Source organism: Aegilops tauschii, chromosome 5 (genome assembly GCF_002575655.3).
Source record: "Aegilops tauschii subsp. strangulata cultivar AL8/78 chromosome 5, Aet v6.0, whole genome shotgun sequence".
NCBI classification, from domain to species: domain Eukaryota; kingdom Viridiplantae; phylum Streptophyta; class Magnoliopsida; order Poales; family Poaceae; genus Aegilops; species Aegilops tauschii.
This window is the reverse complement of record NC_053039.3, coordinates 137,538,593-137,557,282: the sequence shown is the minus strand read 5'-3', so window position 1 is coordinate 137,557,282 and position 18,690 is coordinate 137,538,593. Positions and strand designations below refer to the sequence as shown.

General features: G+C 39.8%; 2 protein-coding genes across 2 annotated transcripts; both read right to left on the bottom strand.

The window, feature by feature from the left end:
• Positions 1–13,688: 13,688 nt before the first annotated feature.
• On the bottom strand, positions 13,689–16,916 carry LOC109734195 (uncharacterized). Its single transcript, XM_040389426.1, has one exon. The coding sequence runs from the start codon at positions 16,914–16,916 to the stop codon at positions 13,689–13,691; it is 3,228 nt and encodes a 1,075-aa protein (XP_040245360.1).
• On the bottom strand, positions 16,375–18,424 carry LOC109768075 (uncharacterized). Its single transcript, XM_045228554.2, has 3 exons — positions 18,334–18,424; positions 18,144–18,236; positions 16,375–18,044 (listed from the first exon to the last, which is right to left on the bottom strand). The coding sequence occupies exons 1-3, from the start codon at positions 18,359–18,361 to the stop codon at positions 17,029–17,031; spliced, it is 1,137 nt and encodes a 378-aa protein (XP_045084489.2). The 5' UTR covers positions 18,362–18,424; the 3' UTR covers positions 16,375–17,028.
• Positions 18,425–18,690: the final 266 nt, after the last annotated feature.

Genomic DNA, 18,690 nt, shown 5'->3' with positions numbered 1-18,690 from the left:
GTTTGCAGTAGGGGTAGTTCTATCTAAAAACCGATAGTTTGTAAACCTCGATGATAATAGGATAGACCTAAACCTCGATGATCATTTGATGATACCCGTGCCTAGGTTTGGAATGTTTGTAAATTAGCTAGTCATGTTTTATTATCCCGATGAATCAGTCTCGCATAAATTCTAGTTAAGTGAATGCTGCCATTCTTTTATGTGTGCAATTTAGCTGTTTCCTAGGAGCAAGTATTTATGTCAAAGTTACATTCTTTCTGTCAAATTGGCAACTTTAGATAGCAAATGTTATAAAATTTTATAGTTGATGCGTTCTATTCTTAGTTTAAGCTATCTTTTTAATGCCATCTCTTAATTTTTATGTGATTTATTTTACCCTAAAGTTTATAACATCTGACCGCCGTCGTGGCCCGCCTCCCGCTGCAGTAGCTGGCAACATCGACCGTCTCAGCATCTGCTACCTCTTCAGGTGATGGTAAGCCACTCCAAACCTTTTTTTTGTTGCGTGAATAAAGGTCTGTTTTGTTGACTACCAAAGCCAGCCTTACCAATATATTGGTCACGCCCATGAGTTTTGGCACTTGTTTGGATTGAAACCAATTTTGGACCATGAGTAAGATGAACCCACCAACGACGTTTTTTTTTGCGGTCATACATGAGTAAGATGACTTCCTCTCTAAAAGCTTCTTTTTAATCTCTTGGACCAAGAAAACAAAACTTGATCTATCTTGCTTTTCACTTGTCAACATACAAATGGCCTCCTCACAACCAGTTTCAACTTGAAGAGGCAGATTGCTCAATTGCATAGATAGTGTGATTCCTTCCGACAGTGCACAAAGTTCAGTTTCTAATGCATCCGTGCATGTTAGTAGGTGACGGCATGCAGCGAGCACTATATATCATTTGTTTTATTACCCTGCTTGCTTGATTGATTTCCCCTCCTAATATTTAAATACATAGTTTGTTTTATTTGTTCCGGCAAGCCAACAAACAGGGAGTGCTGGCAACAGAACTCTAAATCCATCGATCAACTGAAAAACATCAATGTGAAACAAGCAGTGGCAGGTCTATCTGCTTTCTTTACTCACTCAATTATTCGTGCAGCAGGAGTAGTAGTTAGGAATTTTCTGAATTAGTACATGGACTGAATTTCAAAGAAATGGTACTTTAGGAGTACATGGAGTTGATGCACTGTTGTATTGTTTACAGTAGATATGGTAAAGTTTATTGAATTTTGTATGCGGTTTAAATGGTTGCAGTTATGAACTGCTATGAGGTGTGCTCAGTTTGATATTCTTAGCACAGTGGTTGGCACTGGATGTTTGGTTGTTTATCTGTAGATGGAACTATTGTGGGAACTGGATCATGTTTTTAGTTTCTGACCTAAGTGACTACTACTTTAATTAAGGTAGTTATGGATAATTAGTTCACACAGAGTAAATTGGGTTGATCCAGTGTTTACCAGGGATATTTGTATATATGTTGGCATATGATCCAGTGCATAAATTGATTGATCGATTGCTTAGCACAATGCTGGTTAGACTAAATAATTACTTGATGGAATTATTTGCATCTGACGTGTTGCACACATACATAAGGCAGAACAAGCATACTTGTAAACTACTATTAAGGACAAATTTAATGGGTTAATTATTTCTTGTGGTGGAAGTTGGATGAGGGGCCCATTGTGAATAATTTGAGACCATTCCATCGAAGCATTTTCTCATTATGCAGTTTTTATTACATGAAAGGACTTAATATTATGACTGTCATGACATATTTTTTCAGAAGTGTTTGTTTATTTGTTTATTTTCTGGCATGTTCAGAATTGCATGCTTGCTTTTATTGCCATAAAATGTGCTGCTGTAAATCATGTGTTCAGAGTTGCATGCATACTTTTGTACTTTCTGACATGTTGTATGGAACAGATAAATAAGCTAGGGACACTGTACATTATATATATATATTTGTAATTTGGGAATAAGTTCAAAATCTTACTAAAATTATTTCCTAATTTTACAACTTATGCAGAGAGCAAGCGATTAATTGTTATTTATCCCGTCTTTCGTAATCGCTAATTCACTGGATTCTTAATGTGCAGACTGATGCAGAAGCAAAGCATTTCAAGAAAAATTTCCTCCAATTGAGGGAAAGAAGGGGCCTACACCACTGACAGCCATTGCCATGCACAAACGGTGAGCTCAGTGCACGGTTTTCACTTTCCTAGGAGTGCTTGTAGCATCTGCAAATAGTGCCAGCTCAAAATAAGCACGTGCATCGTATTACTTGCTCTATCTTGCACAAAATAAGCACGTTCATATATTTGCTCATAGTTGGTATTGGAGTATTACATATCCATTGTGAATAGTTTTAGACTATTCCATCGAAGCATTCTGTCCTCATGCAATTTTAATTACATGAAATGACATAATATTATGACTTAGACGATATATATCTTCAGATTTTTTTTTTGATAAAATAGAGCTTGCCTCTCCGATTTCATATAAAGAAATCATCCGTTCACAGACATTTCTTCAGAAGATGATTATATTTGTTTGTTTTCTGGCATGTTGAAACACTTAAAAAGTTATTAGTTTGTTTGAAAGAACTGTTTGTATTCAGTTGCAGCCCACCTAATAGGACTGCTTGATTAGATCTACAATCAATTGTATTGGCTCTGAGCTTTTTATAAGCTGGCACTATCTCCACTGGTGTTCTTCATTTGGAATTTGATGGTATGCCTGACCAAACATGATCCTAATCTAATTATTTTACAAAAGAGAAAGATCCAGAAATTTGATGGTATGCTTTTTTTTTTAAACTACTATTAAGGACAAATTTAATGTATTAATTATATCTAGTGGTGGAAGTTGGATGAGGGGCCCATTATGAATAATTTTAGAGTATTCCATCGAAGCATTTCACCTTATGCAGTTTTTATTACATAGAAGGACTTAATATTATGACTGTCATGATATTAAGTTTTTCAGAAGTGTTTGTTTATTTGTTTGTTTTCTGACATGTTCACAATTGCATGCATGCTTTTATTGCTATACAATGTGGTTTAGAAAATCATGTGTTCATAATTGCATGCATAATTTTGTAGGTGAACATACAGAAAATGCAAGATAAAACATACTTTTGATTGCATACCTCAACCAAACATGATCCTAATATAACAACTATTACACTTTTAGAGAAGATAAAGATCCAGAATTGTTCATACCTAGAGGAACTCGCCTGCTTGATGCTGTTGTGATTTTCCTCCAGGTATGCTGTTGTGATGGCCGAAGGAAGAGCAAGGAGGGGGAGGAGGGATGGCAGAGGAGGTTAACATCTATAGGTAGGCCATGCGGAGAATAACTGGGTAGCAGATCATGGCTGAATATAGTTGAACCATATATACCATTGTTTTCTACCATATATACCATTGTTGATGGTGCAGATATATTTCCTTTTCCCATCAAATGCACACCTGTTAATAAATTAGAAAAGATGTAAAAAATCAGAACTTACTAAAGAATTAAATTATTGTATCTGTTCTTTATCCCAGTATCAGATAATATATTCCAATTCCATTATTTCAGCCCACTTATTTTGTGAATACAACAGAAAAGGAAATAAAAGAAACTTCCTTTTCCTACTCCCCGTGGTCGTCTGTATGTACAAGCATTATCTCTTTAGTAGGAAAATCGTATCTCTAGATTTAATACAATCTTATTTCTCTATCCCAGACAAATGAAATATTTAATTTACTAACTCATATTAATGTATACACCGAAGGATTGCAACGGAGTACGTCTGCTAATAAATCAGAGAAGATGTAAAAGATCCAAACTTGCTTAAAACAATTTTGTTTCTTTACTATTTCTTTAAGTTACTGAATAGTTTTTATGAGGTATAAAATTTTCGCATATAAAAATACAATAGTTACAATATGCGGTTTGTCTATTAAAATATTAAAGTGGTAACGGTGAAATTATAATAATTTTTTTGTTCACTTATTTTCTCACTGAAAAATAATGCTTTGGCCTTTTATGTCACTTGTTTGGTTGACTGTATATTAACTCATTGTATTTATCTTTTGATGTGTTGATTTGGCAGTTTTTATTATGAAGCTAAGCTTCTAGACACACATCTGATCTGGTAGTTATTTGTATGAGTTGACAAGACATTCGATATGAAGCTATTAGAATACACCCCGTTCGACTGGTATGACATATTTTCTTCTGTCTCGAACTCGTCGTGCTCCTGGTAACATGGGATTTCCTTGCTACTAATGTATCGTATTGCATATGTCTGTTTTCAGTGTAAATGTGTTCTTTGATCAACCAAACCTTGCTGAATGTACAATCAGGGGGAGCCTTGATGCCTTCTCATGTAAGAGTAATATCCACAAAATTTTGATAACTTGAGTCCATTACATCATGACAATAGGGTCAAGCTCCACTTTAATTTGCAGGCAAAGCATGCAGGAAATGATTGTTGGCTTTCAATAAGCTTTGAATATGAGGTACATACTTTCCATCAGCCTATGATTTACGACAACTGCTTTTCTTTTAGCGCTGATGTTGATAAGTAGGCATTGACGTGTTAGTTATATATAGTTCGTATTACCAAATATGTACTTCATGACTTGTTCTCATTGACGTGATATTTCGAGTTCTAGTTAACATATCTTGGATACAGTTATACGAAACGAGGAATTATAGGGTGCGTCGCAAAACAAATGTTTAATATATCCAAAACAAACTATGTTGAATAGTGTTTTCTTCAAATGCATTAACACTTCCTGTAAGTTTGTGCCAGCTGTAATATTTTCTTACATTTCCTTGTTCAAACAGGAAAGAGAAATTCAAAAAATAAACATGAATTAGGGAAATAAAATAAAAAGAAACCTATCGAGATCAGCTTACAACTCTTTCTTGCTTTTCATGTGTAATACCTATTGAGATGCATATGCCTATTTTTTGGTCCTCTGAATCAGTCATTAGTGCCTCCTTTATTTTATTGTTATTTAACGTCATAGGTAGGTATATATGGCTATTCTGTTTAGAGAAAGTTCATACATACAACACATTTTTTCAATTATATTATATTTGAACAAGATGTGACTCCATTAGAGTAGCTTTATAGTATTTTTCTTCCTAACCCCCCCTCAAATCAGAAAATGTTGGTAACGTATACTGTTTGTCGGAAAATGCTGGCACCGTCTAGTACTTTATGTAGTCAATAAGAAAACACTTTGGCGGGGACTTATTTTGGTTACTCTATTCAGGAACACATACAATATAATCAGCTGGTTATCAGAAACATCATGAGCATGACAGAGAAATGTGGATCATGTGCGAACTTGAAGATCAAAGGCAATTGAAGGTACGTGCCTTATATCCACATGTTTTTAATTTGGCTATTCCACATGCCGTCAAAGTAAACCTCGTATCGTATAGCAGTGCGTGTATGGATGGAGTTACATGATACGAGTTAGTATATGATGTGAGGCATGACTGAAAACCTCACTTGCCGGCTGAACCTGCCATGGTCCATTACAAAATGCCTCCGGTTCACCTGGAGCAACAAACCTGCTCCTGACCGCACGGGTATTATAGTACAAAATATACATAGAAGCCAAAATATATAGAACCAACATAGCTAGTGGATATCAACAGCAATCACTCTTTAAACTTTAAAAATATAAGAGAAAATGTCATCTGATCATCTGATCAGCACGGGCATTCAAACAGATTAATTCCTAGCAAGCAACTAAACATCACTTTATTTTTAGGTATTTATCGATGCAGCAGTCCTCCTTAGCCACCAATAAATCTCAACGCTGCTCTAACTTGCTCTGGAATGTTATCCTTTGCTTCATTCTCCCTGACCATCAGCATCTGGACCATTAGTCGCTTCCTGAGACTTTGTGGATCCTTCAAATTATGCATAAACAAAGTCAGAAGATATATTTAGCAAATATATGCAAGCTGTAACCTCATTACAAAATCACTTACGTCAGTCCTAGGCATGTTATGAACCATGTCATTCCCGATGGTTTCATACAAATGGGCCATCTCCTGTAAAACTTTGAATCCGGAGTCCATGCTGTCACAAAAGCAAACATATTGTAATAGCTATATTGGAGCACGCACTAATATGCAAGCCAAATTTAGAATAGTACCGCCGAGGTGAAACATGAATGTTCTGTTGTTCAGGCCATTCCACAAGTTGGCTGTTCCTATCAGGGGCCTCCTGTTGCAAGACAAAGCTCAATTCTTGCTTCACTAAAAGGGATTCCCTCTGAAGTTCAGTGCCATGGGGGTCCTCCTCAAAATGAAATACAGTCTGGTTCGAATAATCAATAACGATAGTCCTCTCCATTTCCATGTTCACTGCTAAAAGACCGTAGGACGAATCCACGAGTGACAGTGGTAGAAGATACTGCATTTGGTAGACAAAGGTAAATGGCAAACAAAGTAACCAACTAATTTATAATAATGAGATTACTTACAATTGTAGGGGTGTGAAACACGTCGTATCTTGGAAAAGGCTCAAGCACGACATTGTTAATCAGTGCACTGGTGCGATGTTCTTGGCTTAACCAAGTCTGCCTTAGCGCCCGTGCTTGCACATGGAATCCCAAATTGAAAAAATGTGTCTTTCCAACAGAGCTGGTGCCTGCGCTCCTCTTTGCTGCGTCGGTAGTAATCTTACGCACAGCTAGATTGAAGCATAACGGATGGACAAGTCCATCTCCTAGGATGGTGTCTCGGATGATCCGTAGGCTAATCTCGATAGGGAATGGGCGCGAGCTCCTAATCCAGATTGTGCTGTAAAAAAGGAAGATCAAGGTTCATAACAATTATATGACTTCAAGTAATCGTAAACTCAAACGATAAAACTGTGTTGCTGTCTATAAGATATGAATAATTAAACAATAGTATATCTCACATCAAATGACCTAAAAGAGATTGTAATATCTACCAAGTTAAGTATTTATATATTATGTACGGGCAATAAATTAACAGATTGCAGTGTTTTCGTAGTAGTACATGGACCTGCATTAAAAATGTTGTAGATTTTGGATGGATGGGGCAGCATAGTAGTTTATAGCTTGTTCAACATTGTTGTAGAAGGTGTTAGACCCCATAGTTTTGGACCACAGTTTCTTACGTATTTCGTTTGAATAGACAGGAAAGTAACCCATGTTTTATGAAAAACAAGTCCTTATCAGCTATTTATGTTAGACGCCGCAAAACACTGGTTTTAGACACAATTTACCAGTACAATATAATATCTGGTAACAACCATTGAATATGTATTTATATACTGGTTTAAGAAAAATAACTACACAATCAGCCTTTGTAACAGACGTCTGAACTTAGACAAAGACCACGCGATCCTGACCAGTGTATATCTTCTAAACGTAAAGTATATATGTACAGGGCAGAAAGAGTTTTTACGGGGGTATATCTTCTAAACGCTAAGTATACATGTACATGGCAGTGGACTTAGACGATGAAGTGCAAAAAAAATTAGATCTATCGGGCCGTGAGAACTTACTCTAGTAGTTCTTCGTCTGAGGAAAGTGCTATGAAATCGTACACGTAGTCGACTGTGTGTCGCACTCCCCCAAAATTCGCCATTGCTTCCATTAACGGGGCAAAAAGTCAGTCGTACAACTGGTAAAGCGAGAGAGGAAGGAGCCCGTAGGATTTTATATTGAGTAGAGATGAGGCCGTAGGGAATTGTGCGACAACAGTTAGGAAGGTGCACCCTATCGTTCCTTATTTGCATGTTTCCATATAAATATACTATCAACAATTAAGGCACGATATTTGTTTTGATTTGTTTTGATTACACTATGCAAATAAATCAGTGAAAGATTAAATGTTTCCTAATATATGTCTCCCTTTCCCCATAACTTTCCCAAACGAAAAAAAGAAAGAAACCGGGTTTACTCTGTCGTGAGGGGGTGCAACGCTCAATGCCCACCCGGAAAGCGTTGTTGGTTGCGTGTGTTGTGGGCCCCAGTGTTTTACCTATAATACATCTGTCCCCCTCTAAATAAATCTGCGCCCCCCTGATTTAAATGGTGGGGCCCTGATTTATTTCCCTACCAAATCTGCCACCCCCTGATTTCAACTGTGGGGGTGGTGCCTTTCCTCTAATAAATCTTTCCCCCACATTTTTTGCGGGAATCAAGCTTTCCATTAACCAAGCTTTCCATTAAATAAATCAAGCTTTCCACATTTTTTGAATATTATAAGGACGGTACCGTGGAAAATTTATATCATATTGCATCGTGAGCCGTAACCAAAATCAATCCATAATACAACAATATGGTAGTGCACGAAACCTTAATAAATCAAAAACACAATAAAGTTATCAAATGAACATACATAGAAGATAAAATATTATATAATTATTTGAATAAAATCATAGACAATTATTGTTTCCAACCCTAAATAGCTGTTGCGTAGGAATTTTTTATTGTCCTTTCTGCATGCACCGATCCAACTTCAGTTGCTTATAACCCTCAAGGCCGCCCTGATTTCTTCTGGGATGTTTCCATATGCTTTATTGTCTTTCACCATCAATATCTGGACAGTGAGTTGGCTCCTAAGCAGTATTGGATCCTAGAAAATATGCAACACATCAACCATTATATTAAGTGTTTTTTAAATAAACTTCACACAGAAACTCATCGTATATGCACTTACGGTAGTGTTCATCCATGTCATGCTACGCAAACAACCAAGCTGGTGTGCCATCTCTTGTAGGACAAAGAAACCAGAGTCTTGCTGTGACACAAAAAAAGTGTTAAATATTACAAGACATGCTAAATTTAATACATCACCGGCGAGCATTATAACGGTGTGCATCTTCTGGATAAGAACAGTTTAGCACATTACCGGCGAGCATTAGAAGACATGCTATCTTGTCGCCAATCCATGAGTGGGGTATCCCAACCCGGGATCCTAGCCTGCAACACATCGTTGAACTCTTGCTTTAACAATGTGATATCCTTCATCATCTCTTTGTTATGAGTGCTCTCTCCAACTTGCCCGACGTCTCGTGATGGATCCAGTACGATAACCCTCCTTCTCAAACGGTTTACTACAAGTAGCCCGTATGATGAATCCGGGATAGTCAACGGCAGTAGATACTGCAGCAGGTTGACACATGTTAATTGCTATTATGATATTAAAATAAACATTAAGTAAGTTGGTCTCTTACAACTATAGAGCTGAAAACATCGTATTTAGGGAAGGGCTGGACAACAGCATTGTTAATTAGCATCGTGGTGCGCTCTCCTTGAGGCATCCAGGAATACCTAAAAGCCTGTGACTGAGCATGAAACTGCAAGTCAAAATAATGTTTGCTTCCAACCATGTTGGTGCCTGCATGCCTCTCTACTTCCGCGTTCGCAAGCTTACGAACAACAAGATTGAAGCAAGCGGGATGAAGACTTATGTTAGTTAAAAATAGGGTGTCATGTAGCATCCGGAGGCTGACTTCTATCCGGTATGGTGTATCGCTTCTTATCCAGATTGTGCTGCAACACAAAAAATGCAAAACAACCTTTAGCAAAAAAGTGTGCAGCATTGGAACAAGAGTATGTTAAAAATGGTGACTTATTTCATATAGTTTGATTGCTGTTGCCAAACAATAATATTTACAGCAAATTAAGAGCAGCAAAAAGTTGGTACCTACCTTTAACATGTGGTAACTCGCTTCTATTAGGATTGAAATAATAAGTTGTTTCGTTCTAATAATCTGTTAGCTGTGTACACGAATATGGCCATATGTACAACATAGTGGGGGAATAAATTTACAGTACTATATTTCTAGAGCAGAGACTATGAGAAAAAAATATTCAAAAATTAGAGTTGCTGTGCGCTAGAAATATTGATAATCCATTATAAATAATTAAATCCTTCGCCATGGCTGCAACGTCTTATGGTCTCTACAAACAAAAGGAGATATAGCAATATACTAATCTTATTATAAGTAGTGTATGAGACGGTTCTAAAAAGTTTTCTATACAGAAAATAAACGTACAATAAGATGACTTACTCCAACATATGCTCCTCATGAACGCCATTCATAAAGCGAAAGATGTATTCGAGTGCATCTTCCACGACATGCATCCGTGGGGGCAGAAGATGCATGGGAGCGGGCACAACCTCTTGGGTCTCGGGGACCGCACCCTCCAGGGACGTGGGCACAGCAACCTCTAGGGCCGCAGTGTTTCCAATGATTTCCTCCATCGGTGACCAAAAACTCGTGAGTGTTTGGTTATTCCTGATGGAATAAATGCAAACTGGGGTGGGTAGGGAATTAGGAGGTCCAGGATGTGTATATATATACATATATATATGTGCCATATTTATGGAGACTTAATATTGCCTTCCAAAAATCGAAATCCATTTAATTTATGCCAAACGTTTCTAATTAGGGAAAAATGTGGATGTACCAGATCTTAGGGACGCATCAGATCATTATCAGATTTTTTTAAGCGAATGATATCTTCCGATTGGATTTTTTTATCATTCCCAGCGAAAAGAAGCAATTCACCATTGTACAAAACCAAATATTTGAGTAGGACTACGTGTATCATACATTGAAGCATAATGCCAAAAGGGCTTCACTATAACTTGACAAGCAAATATGCTGACACTTGATCATACTATTTTATTGATTATAATGCACCATTAAACCAAAAAGAGATATAACGACATTTGGCAACGACATGTTGCATGCACCATGTTGATACACAAGTTACTCTAGCGTCCATTCTTCCTGGCTTGAACGCGGTCATTGACGTAAGAAAGTGTTTCGTCATAAGTCATCAGGCTGACTTCGTGCCTTTGACAAAAAAAAGTTTTAGAAAAAATTACAGCTTTTTTACATAATTACATAAGAAAGCACAATGACAAAAAGTTAAGAATACTTTATAAACCCTACCATGTAGATAATGATCATCATCATTAATGTCAGGAGAGAAGAAGAATGTGCTCTCCCTCATAGTTTGCAGGCATTGATCCCTCCAATTTAACTGTACGTAAGTAACAGCAATCTTCTCGAACAGATTTTCTGTGCGTTGCAAATGGTACAAGTGACGACCAGCATGCTGTTGACTTAGGCGTAGAAAAATTATCTCCCGTCTACATACAAAAACAAATGTTAGGCGTAGGAAATAATAATAAAATTAAAATAGCCATATGAAAATCTCATATACTGAATGGAGCTTACCGGAAATTCATTAGGGCAATCTCAACGAAAGGGACATGCCGTCTATATACTGAATCCCACTGATGTTGTATCTTACCAGCATAGACAAGAATAGCAACAACATCTAAAAAAATGTAATCATAATGAGACAATGCTATGTATGGACTAATGTGCAATAGCAAAGCTGAAGGTGTTGCACCAGTGATGGTTTTGTCACGTAGCGACAATATGGCCCCGAATTGTGGGAAGCACGGTGGACAAATTGACGATGATATCCTGTGGGCCGACATGCTAACCTCGGTCCTAGAATGTAGTGCGATGACATAATCCATGCATATATACCAAAAATGTCCATCTAGCATATCCGTGGGGTTGAACCCGACGGAAGTGAGGTCATAAGTCATCCCGGTATGCAGCATGTCGTTGAAACGAAATGCTTGGTTGCTGTAGGCAATTGCTTCCATCTTTGTTCCCTAATAATATTATATAAACAAATAAAAAATCAGGTGGAGAAACTCTTTAACACATCTGCATACCAAAAAAAGTGCTATATGTGGTGATGAGTAATGACTTACGTGCTGATCAAGTAGTATACAACGAAGGTATTGGTTTCCCATAGCATTAACCCTGATCTGGGCCTTCCACAAAACCTTAGCACGAATTATCCAACAATTATGATATATATGTTCCATGTCAACGTTCTGGAAAGTCAAATTCCTGCATAGCATATAATGTATATATGAGGTAAATAAACGAGCGCGATGACAAGTCAACGTACATGATGATATATCTTGCCTGTTCATCGGAGGGATTTCTACACGAGGGATGTTGGGAGCCGGCGGATTTGCCATCACCCCCCTAGTTCTTGTCAAGTTGTAAGAGATCACCATAGTCGTAGAGGATGTAGAGGATATTGCTGAACCTGTGTAGATATATGGAGGCTAATGTATGGTGATGCGTGGCATTTATATATTACCATAGTGGGAGGCGGGAAAAGCATTAACTTTCAAAAATTAGTTTTGGAGCTCTAGGTGTACAATAGAAAGTTTGATCATCCTTTGGTAACCAAATAAAGATTGATCAATCTTTGCCATCTTAATAAACACAATTTATTATATATAGTAATCAAACAAACCAGGATCTGATTGCAATCAAGGAGAGTATCAAAATAATTACTGTTTATTTACTTTTAGTAACACATTAAATGTGGGATCTCAGTATAACGAAGGAGATACCCTGTTACAGTAAGGGTAGTCACGTAATATATCTATTTCCATTAATGCACCAACGTTACGTCTCATGCTTGAATAAGATAACTATAATTTCATTATGTGTGTAACAAAGTATTTATTGCCTTGATTGCGCGCAATATTATGTCTCATGCTTTGTGCTTTTGCAAATAAGTTGTGCTGAACAAAGCATTGAGTTATTATGCAATGCAGAGTTTTTTTAATGAATAACTAAAACTTCAAATGAACTAAAATGAAGCATAAACATAAGTCATGTGTCAACTTTATGCCAATCACGGCTTCATGTCGAGAAATTTAATTTAAAACGTTTACTTAGTCAGCCTTTAGTAATTGCTGTGTTTGGCAGTAAACTTTTTAAAAAACCACAGTTTTTAGACATTGGAGTACATTATTTTGAAGCATAAACAACACGCACTAAATATTTTGATAGAACCGTGAGCAGTTCATTCAATATTGCTTCCTAGCTGTACTGCTGTAGGTGTCTCAGCAACGTAATTACTTAAGTTTTCATAGAACCCATTGATAGAACCCATTGATCATTCATATAATTGTGTTCGGGCATACACCTCAAATTTTAGACACTCATACAGCTCAAGGCAGTAAAAGAACTAAAAATACATTACTATATATAATAACAGCAAGCCATGTTAGCTATATATGTTCACGAAAACTGTACAGCAATTACAACTGGGTGGAACAAATCAAACATTACACACTCATACACTCATAAAGCTCAAGTCAGTAAAACAACTTCAGATACATGTATGATTCCACCCTTTTCATGAGCATTTATGCTTTAATCATCTCGAGCATACATAACATATGTAACCCAATACACGCACTGAAATTCAATGTATCAAATGTAACCTTCATGCTAAAATGGTGACAAGACATACATGCTCCATGTTGTAATCAAAATTTACAAAATAAAATTAACATGATCCAGGTCTTCATGAAGCCAATCATTATTTCTGATTCTCATATTACACATAACACAGTACGCTGTGTGACATGTACATTGTCAGATTACACATAACACAGTATAAATTTATTGAAATGCAGTTATTACTTGAACTGATTGGTGTATAGCTCCAACAACCAAGATACAAAATGAAAAGATATGTCATAGAACAGATTACAGCAATTCTTGACCATCGGAAGAGTAAATTGCATCTATAAATCCAGCAGGTCTATTAAGACAATACTTCAGCCTGTAAGTACTTCCTTGTAGACGATGTTCTTCATTGAGGTCAGCAAGGACACGGTCGGTCTTTTACGCTTCTTCGGATTGTTATGTTGCTTGTTGGACTTCTCCTTTGGCTTCTCCTTCTGAATGAGTATTTTTATGTTTCTCTTCGCGGTGGCTCGAGACAAAGCAACATAGAGTTGACCATGAGAGAACACCGGATTAGGTAGATACACACCAACAATTGGGATGGTCTGCCCTTGAGCCTTGTTAATATTCATAGCAAAACTAAGCCTAATAGGAAATTGCTTCCTCTTAAACTTGAATGGAAACATGTCGTTGTCAGATGGGCACAGAGGTATTCGAGGAAGGAAGACCCTCCTACCAGCGTGTTGTCCAATCACGATTTCTGCATCAATGGTGTTCCTCTCAAAACCTCTAACGACAAGCCTAGTCCCGTTACACAGCCCATTAGCTGGATCAATGTTTCTTAGAAGTATCACCGGGCAATTCAGCTTTAGTTTGAGTGCATGCGGAGGAAGACCATTGGGAGTCAATCCGCTCAGAAACTCAGGAGCGTAGCAGCCATATGGGTCATCCTCCGCACTGTCAAAGCTATGGTAGATTACTTCATCTCCGTGGAAACGCTCTATCATGCGGATGTTTATCTTGTCGACGTTGTCATTTGTCGTGGAAAGGATTGCGCGAGATGTCATGTAACTCGAATCTGCCATGTTGTCATCTAGACTCGGAAACACGTGGTCAATCAGCTTCTCCAGGTCGTCAACCTCGCCTGTAGATGGCAGACAGATATCATCAGGGAGTAGTATGTTGCCTTGATCGTCGGCTTCCTCTGTGCCATTACTGACCCTGAGCAAGTAATTTGCAAACCACTTGTCATTATGAGCCCTCATGTTGGTGATGAGCTGAAGCTGCCGCATACTCTTCCATAGATGAGAACTTCGGAGGCTTGCATCAATTATCTGGCCCCGTGACCCCCTTCTGACGACCGGAAGCACCTGCCTAAAGTCCCCGCCAAAAACAACAGTCTTTCCTCCAAAGGGTCGGTCGCGTATTCCCATGATGTCGCGCATGCTATTGTCTAATGCCTCAACCGCTTGTCGCTTAGTCATGCTGGCCTCGTCCCATAGTATCAATGAGGCCATCCTTAGCAGCTTGGCGGTCCCACTCTGCTTGGTGAAGCTGCACGAGGCTCCATCATCACAACTCAGTGGGATTTTGAATCTCGAGTGGGCAGTCCTGCCGCCAGGCATGATAGAAGCAGCGACGCCCGACGTCGCGGTAGCGATAGCAATCTTGCCCTCGCGCCTCACCTTGGCGAGCATCGCCCTGTAAAGGAAGGTCTTCCCCGTACCTCCAGGGCCATCAACAAAGAATATACCCCCATCACCGTGTTCAACAGCCGCTAGTATCTCGTCGTATGCAGCCCTTTGCTCAAAATTCAGGGAAGATGACAATTTAGTGTCACTTTCGTCAAACTCAATGGTTGATTCCTCGATGATCTCTCTGGCCTCGCCCTCGGTTGGGTCAAATGCATCATCGATCGTTGGAAGAGCAAAATCAATAATGTCTTTACCCATAGACTGCAACATACCCCTAATGTCAAGCAACACCATTTGCTCCACCTCGTTCGGGGACGTGCGTGTCCGACGGTAGTCATCGGACATAGGCTCGAGGTGTCTATCCCATAACCCGCGCACGTCGCCTGGCTCGCAGTGCACCAAGATTGTTGCAAAGAGCCTCCTAAGAGAACATGGCATAGCCCACTGCTCCGCCTCAGTAAGACAGTCGTCGAGCGTGTTGTCTGCCTCGATGAGTCCCAACCTTTCACCGGACTCTCTAAAGCTCCCACATACCACGCCGTCGACGGTGAGCAAGTCCTCACATGATGTTTTCCCCGGAACATGGTTCAACAACACACGAAGGTAGTATCGCTCCCCCTCGGCAGGATTGGCAGACACGATACGACCTAGTTGAAAACGCTCCATCCGCCTCTTCCATATCTTCTTTTTCTTCTCCCACGTGAAGCTTCCGGGGAAATCCTTGTACAATATATGCCTTGCCCAAGGGTGTAGTTCGTTTGCCTTGAAATACTCCGTTAACATGGATTTTGAAGCATTCTCGGAGGATACAACATTCTTCAAGTCAGCCTGTGCATTGAATGCAACCCTGTGCATATTCGGGAGATGAAGAGGCAACTGCAAGACAGGCGGGTAATTGGCACACAGTGGGAAGCCAAATATCCTCCACATAGCCTCCGGAGGGGTGACCCATCTTGCGTCAACGTATCTCTTGATCTCATCAATGTTACCATCAGCGTCTGGCTGGTCGATGCTGAAAGAAGCCTTATCATGGCCCTTATAAATGTACTTATAAATGTATTTTACAGCCTTTATGCTAGAGCAGACCTCGACGTTGATGTGGCAATTAAACATCCACAGAAGGTAAGGGTTATATGGCACAACCCATCGGTTGTCCAACATTTTCCCTCGAACCTTAGCGCGTCTACCATCGTCTCTACGCCGATAAACTGGGTATGAGTCCTTGCCTTGTATCGTGTTCTCATTGAACGGCCGCGGGTATCTGCACTTGCATTCATTATCTTGCATGCAAACATTCTTCGGGTTGAGAGCACCGCATGGTCCGTGCATCATATGTTTTACCACCATTGCATACAATTCAGGATACTTTTGCTTGTCTGGGAGCTCTGCGGAAATGAGTCGGTCATACTGCTCTGGGACAAGAAGCTTATACGTTGAATCCATGATCAACAAAAAATGTGCGTGGGGGAGGCCTCTCTTCTGGAACTCAACTACGTAAACATAAGCAACAACAACACCCAGGACCATCTTCTTGAGCAACATATCTTTCATAGCCTCTAGTTTGCCATAGAACACGCGAGCCACAATATCAGGTCGGTCTTGCGCCGTCTGTCCAGGAAGCAACTCATTTGTTATCTCTTCCCATTTAGGGTTGCAAGTCATGGTCAAGAAGATGTCAGGCTTCCCGTATGTATGGACAATTGCCATGGCATCCATATGTCTCTTCTTCATGTCGCGGTCGCCACCAGGGTAAGTTCCAGGGAGCACTATTCTTACCCCAACAGCGCTTGCTCGCGTCTCACCCGATGTGATCGCATCAACAACTCCTTTATACAAATCGGCACGGATCTGCGTCTGGTTCTTCCTGTACCACCTCAACCGACAGCTCTCAATCTTGATGTACATGTCAACCGCCCATTGCTGCAGTAGGCGTGCTCCACAAAGTATTGGATTGAAGATCGCAGGCCGTGTTTGCAGCATGTAACAGTAGTAGTCTCTAACGGAGACGCATAACCTGCTATTCCCCTCTGCACATGTTTGAGTACCATCGCGTGAGCATTATTTTTAAAAACAAGAAATTATTTGTAACAAAGTGGGACACAAACAACATACCTGCATCATCTTCGTCATCATGACACAAACGAGGATTTAGTACAACCTCCCAAGAAACATTACGTTTGGGTAGCTTCGGATGCCAACCTAGCTCCCCCATTGGATAGAATAATGGATAAGACAACGGGTCATATGCCCCTGAGGTCACACGTATACTATGCCTTTCGTTGTTGTTACCACAAAGTGTTATCCTGCGGTCAAACCTTTTTGCTAGGTCAGTGCCCTCAACCCAAATTGCAGCGACTTCAGATGACACCAGTTTATTATATCTTCTTTGGTCAAGCCTCTTATCGGTGTTTAGGTCTATCCTATAATCATCGAGGTTGTCCTTGTGTGCACCCAAACTCCTAAATTGCTGGGAGTATGGGTTTTCTTTGAGTATGTCTACTAACCTCTTCACGACATCCTGGTCTAATTGCTTGGTGGCCGCCTTACGATGATTTAGGTTAGGGTCGTCGTCATAGAAGTACAACTGCAGATGTTCTGGACGGGAGCTAGGCCCGAACGAATGGACATTGTGGTAGATGGTGCCGTGTGCTCGGAATGTGTACACCCCAGACTTCATGTTAGTGTAGTTTTCATCAAGGCTGACCCCAAGGGTTGTGAAGGCGAAATGCCCGTTGAAGAAACGTATGTTCTCCCGAAAATGTCTAGAATCTGCATCCATGCTGGACCATAGCCTCATAAGCTCTGTGATTGGTTCCGGTTGCTTAAGCTCGATCTGGCCATTGCGACAGCAGAAGCCGTCAGGCTCAGACTCAAACTTTCTGGCCTTGCAGTGTTTGCAATTTTCGTCGACTTTCAGGATGTGAGTGTTGTCTGGAATGTTTGAGTAGACAGTGTCAAATGGATCAATCTCGCTAGGTTTAGCGCTAGACATGCTCGCTTCCTCGTCATCATCCAATATGTCGTTATCGGATCCTGCGGGCATTTGTTGAAAAATCACGTACAAAACAGTAATAAAAAATAAACGACACAACAATAAAGCTCCACAGTGTCATAGTGTAGAGTTGGCAATACCTTCGTTGCAAAACATGTAGTACTCCTCATCAATCAAGTCGTGTGCTTCCTGCTCATCGCCCATGGTGCCGCTTTGGAATACATCGATGTCTTCTGCATTGTCGTCGTACAGAATGCGAGAAGAGACAAGATCATGTTAGAACGACATGCTGAGAATGAGCATAAGAAACTGACAATCGCAATTTCATACCATCAGCACCGGCAGAGTATCTCGGCATGTTCGTCCCCGGATCGCCATCAGATGAATCATCTTTTGCGGCCCTAGAGATGGGTGATGCACGGCTTGGGGAAGTGGGCCATTCAGAGGTTGAGTTTGCAAGGTTTGTAAGGGGGATTGCGATGCATTCTTTGCACGGTGTTTTTTTTCCTTCTTTCATAATTGGCCTTCCTCTGTGCACTTGACTCCCCCTTCTCAATCACCGACATGCTTTTGCGGCGCTGCACGCGAGTCACGCGTATTTTTTCATTCTTTGTTTCTCTAACCTCCACCGTTAATTCGTCACTTTTCTTCTGATGGCATGCTCTGCTACTTGCGTTTTTCGCCTCC

Bases quoted from the DNA above. Each gene is read 5' to 3' on its own strand.
- LOC109734195 (XM_040389426.1), bottom strand. From the start codon at position 16,916: ATGTACATCAAGATTGAGAGCTGTCGGTTGAGGTGGTACAGGAAGAAC.
- LOC109768075 (XM_045228554.2), bottom strand. From the start codon at position 18,361: ATGCCGAGATACTCTGCCGGTGCTGATG. The intron at 18,237-18,333 runs GTATGAAATTGC...ACGACAATGCAG, and splicing joins ATACTCTGCCGGTGCTGATG to AAGACATCGATGTATTCCAA. The intron at 18,045-18,143 runs GTATTGCCAACT...AAATGCCCGCAG, and splicing joins CTACATGTTTTGCAACGAAG to GATCCGATAACGACATATTG.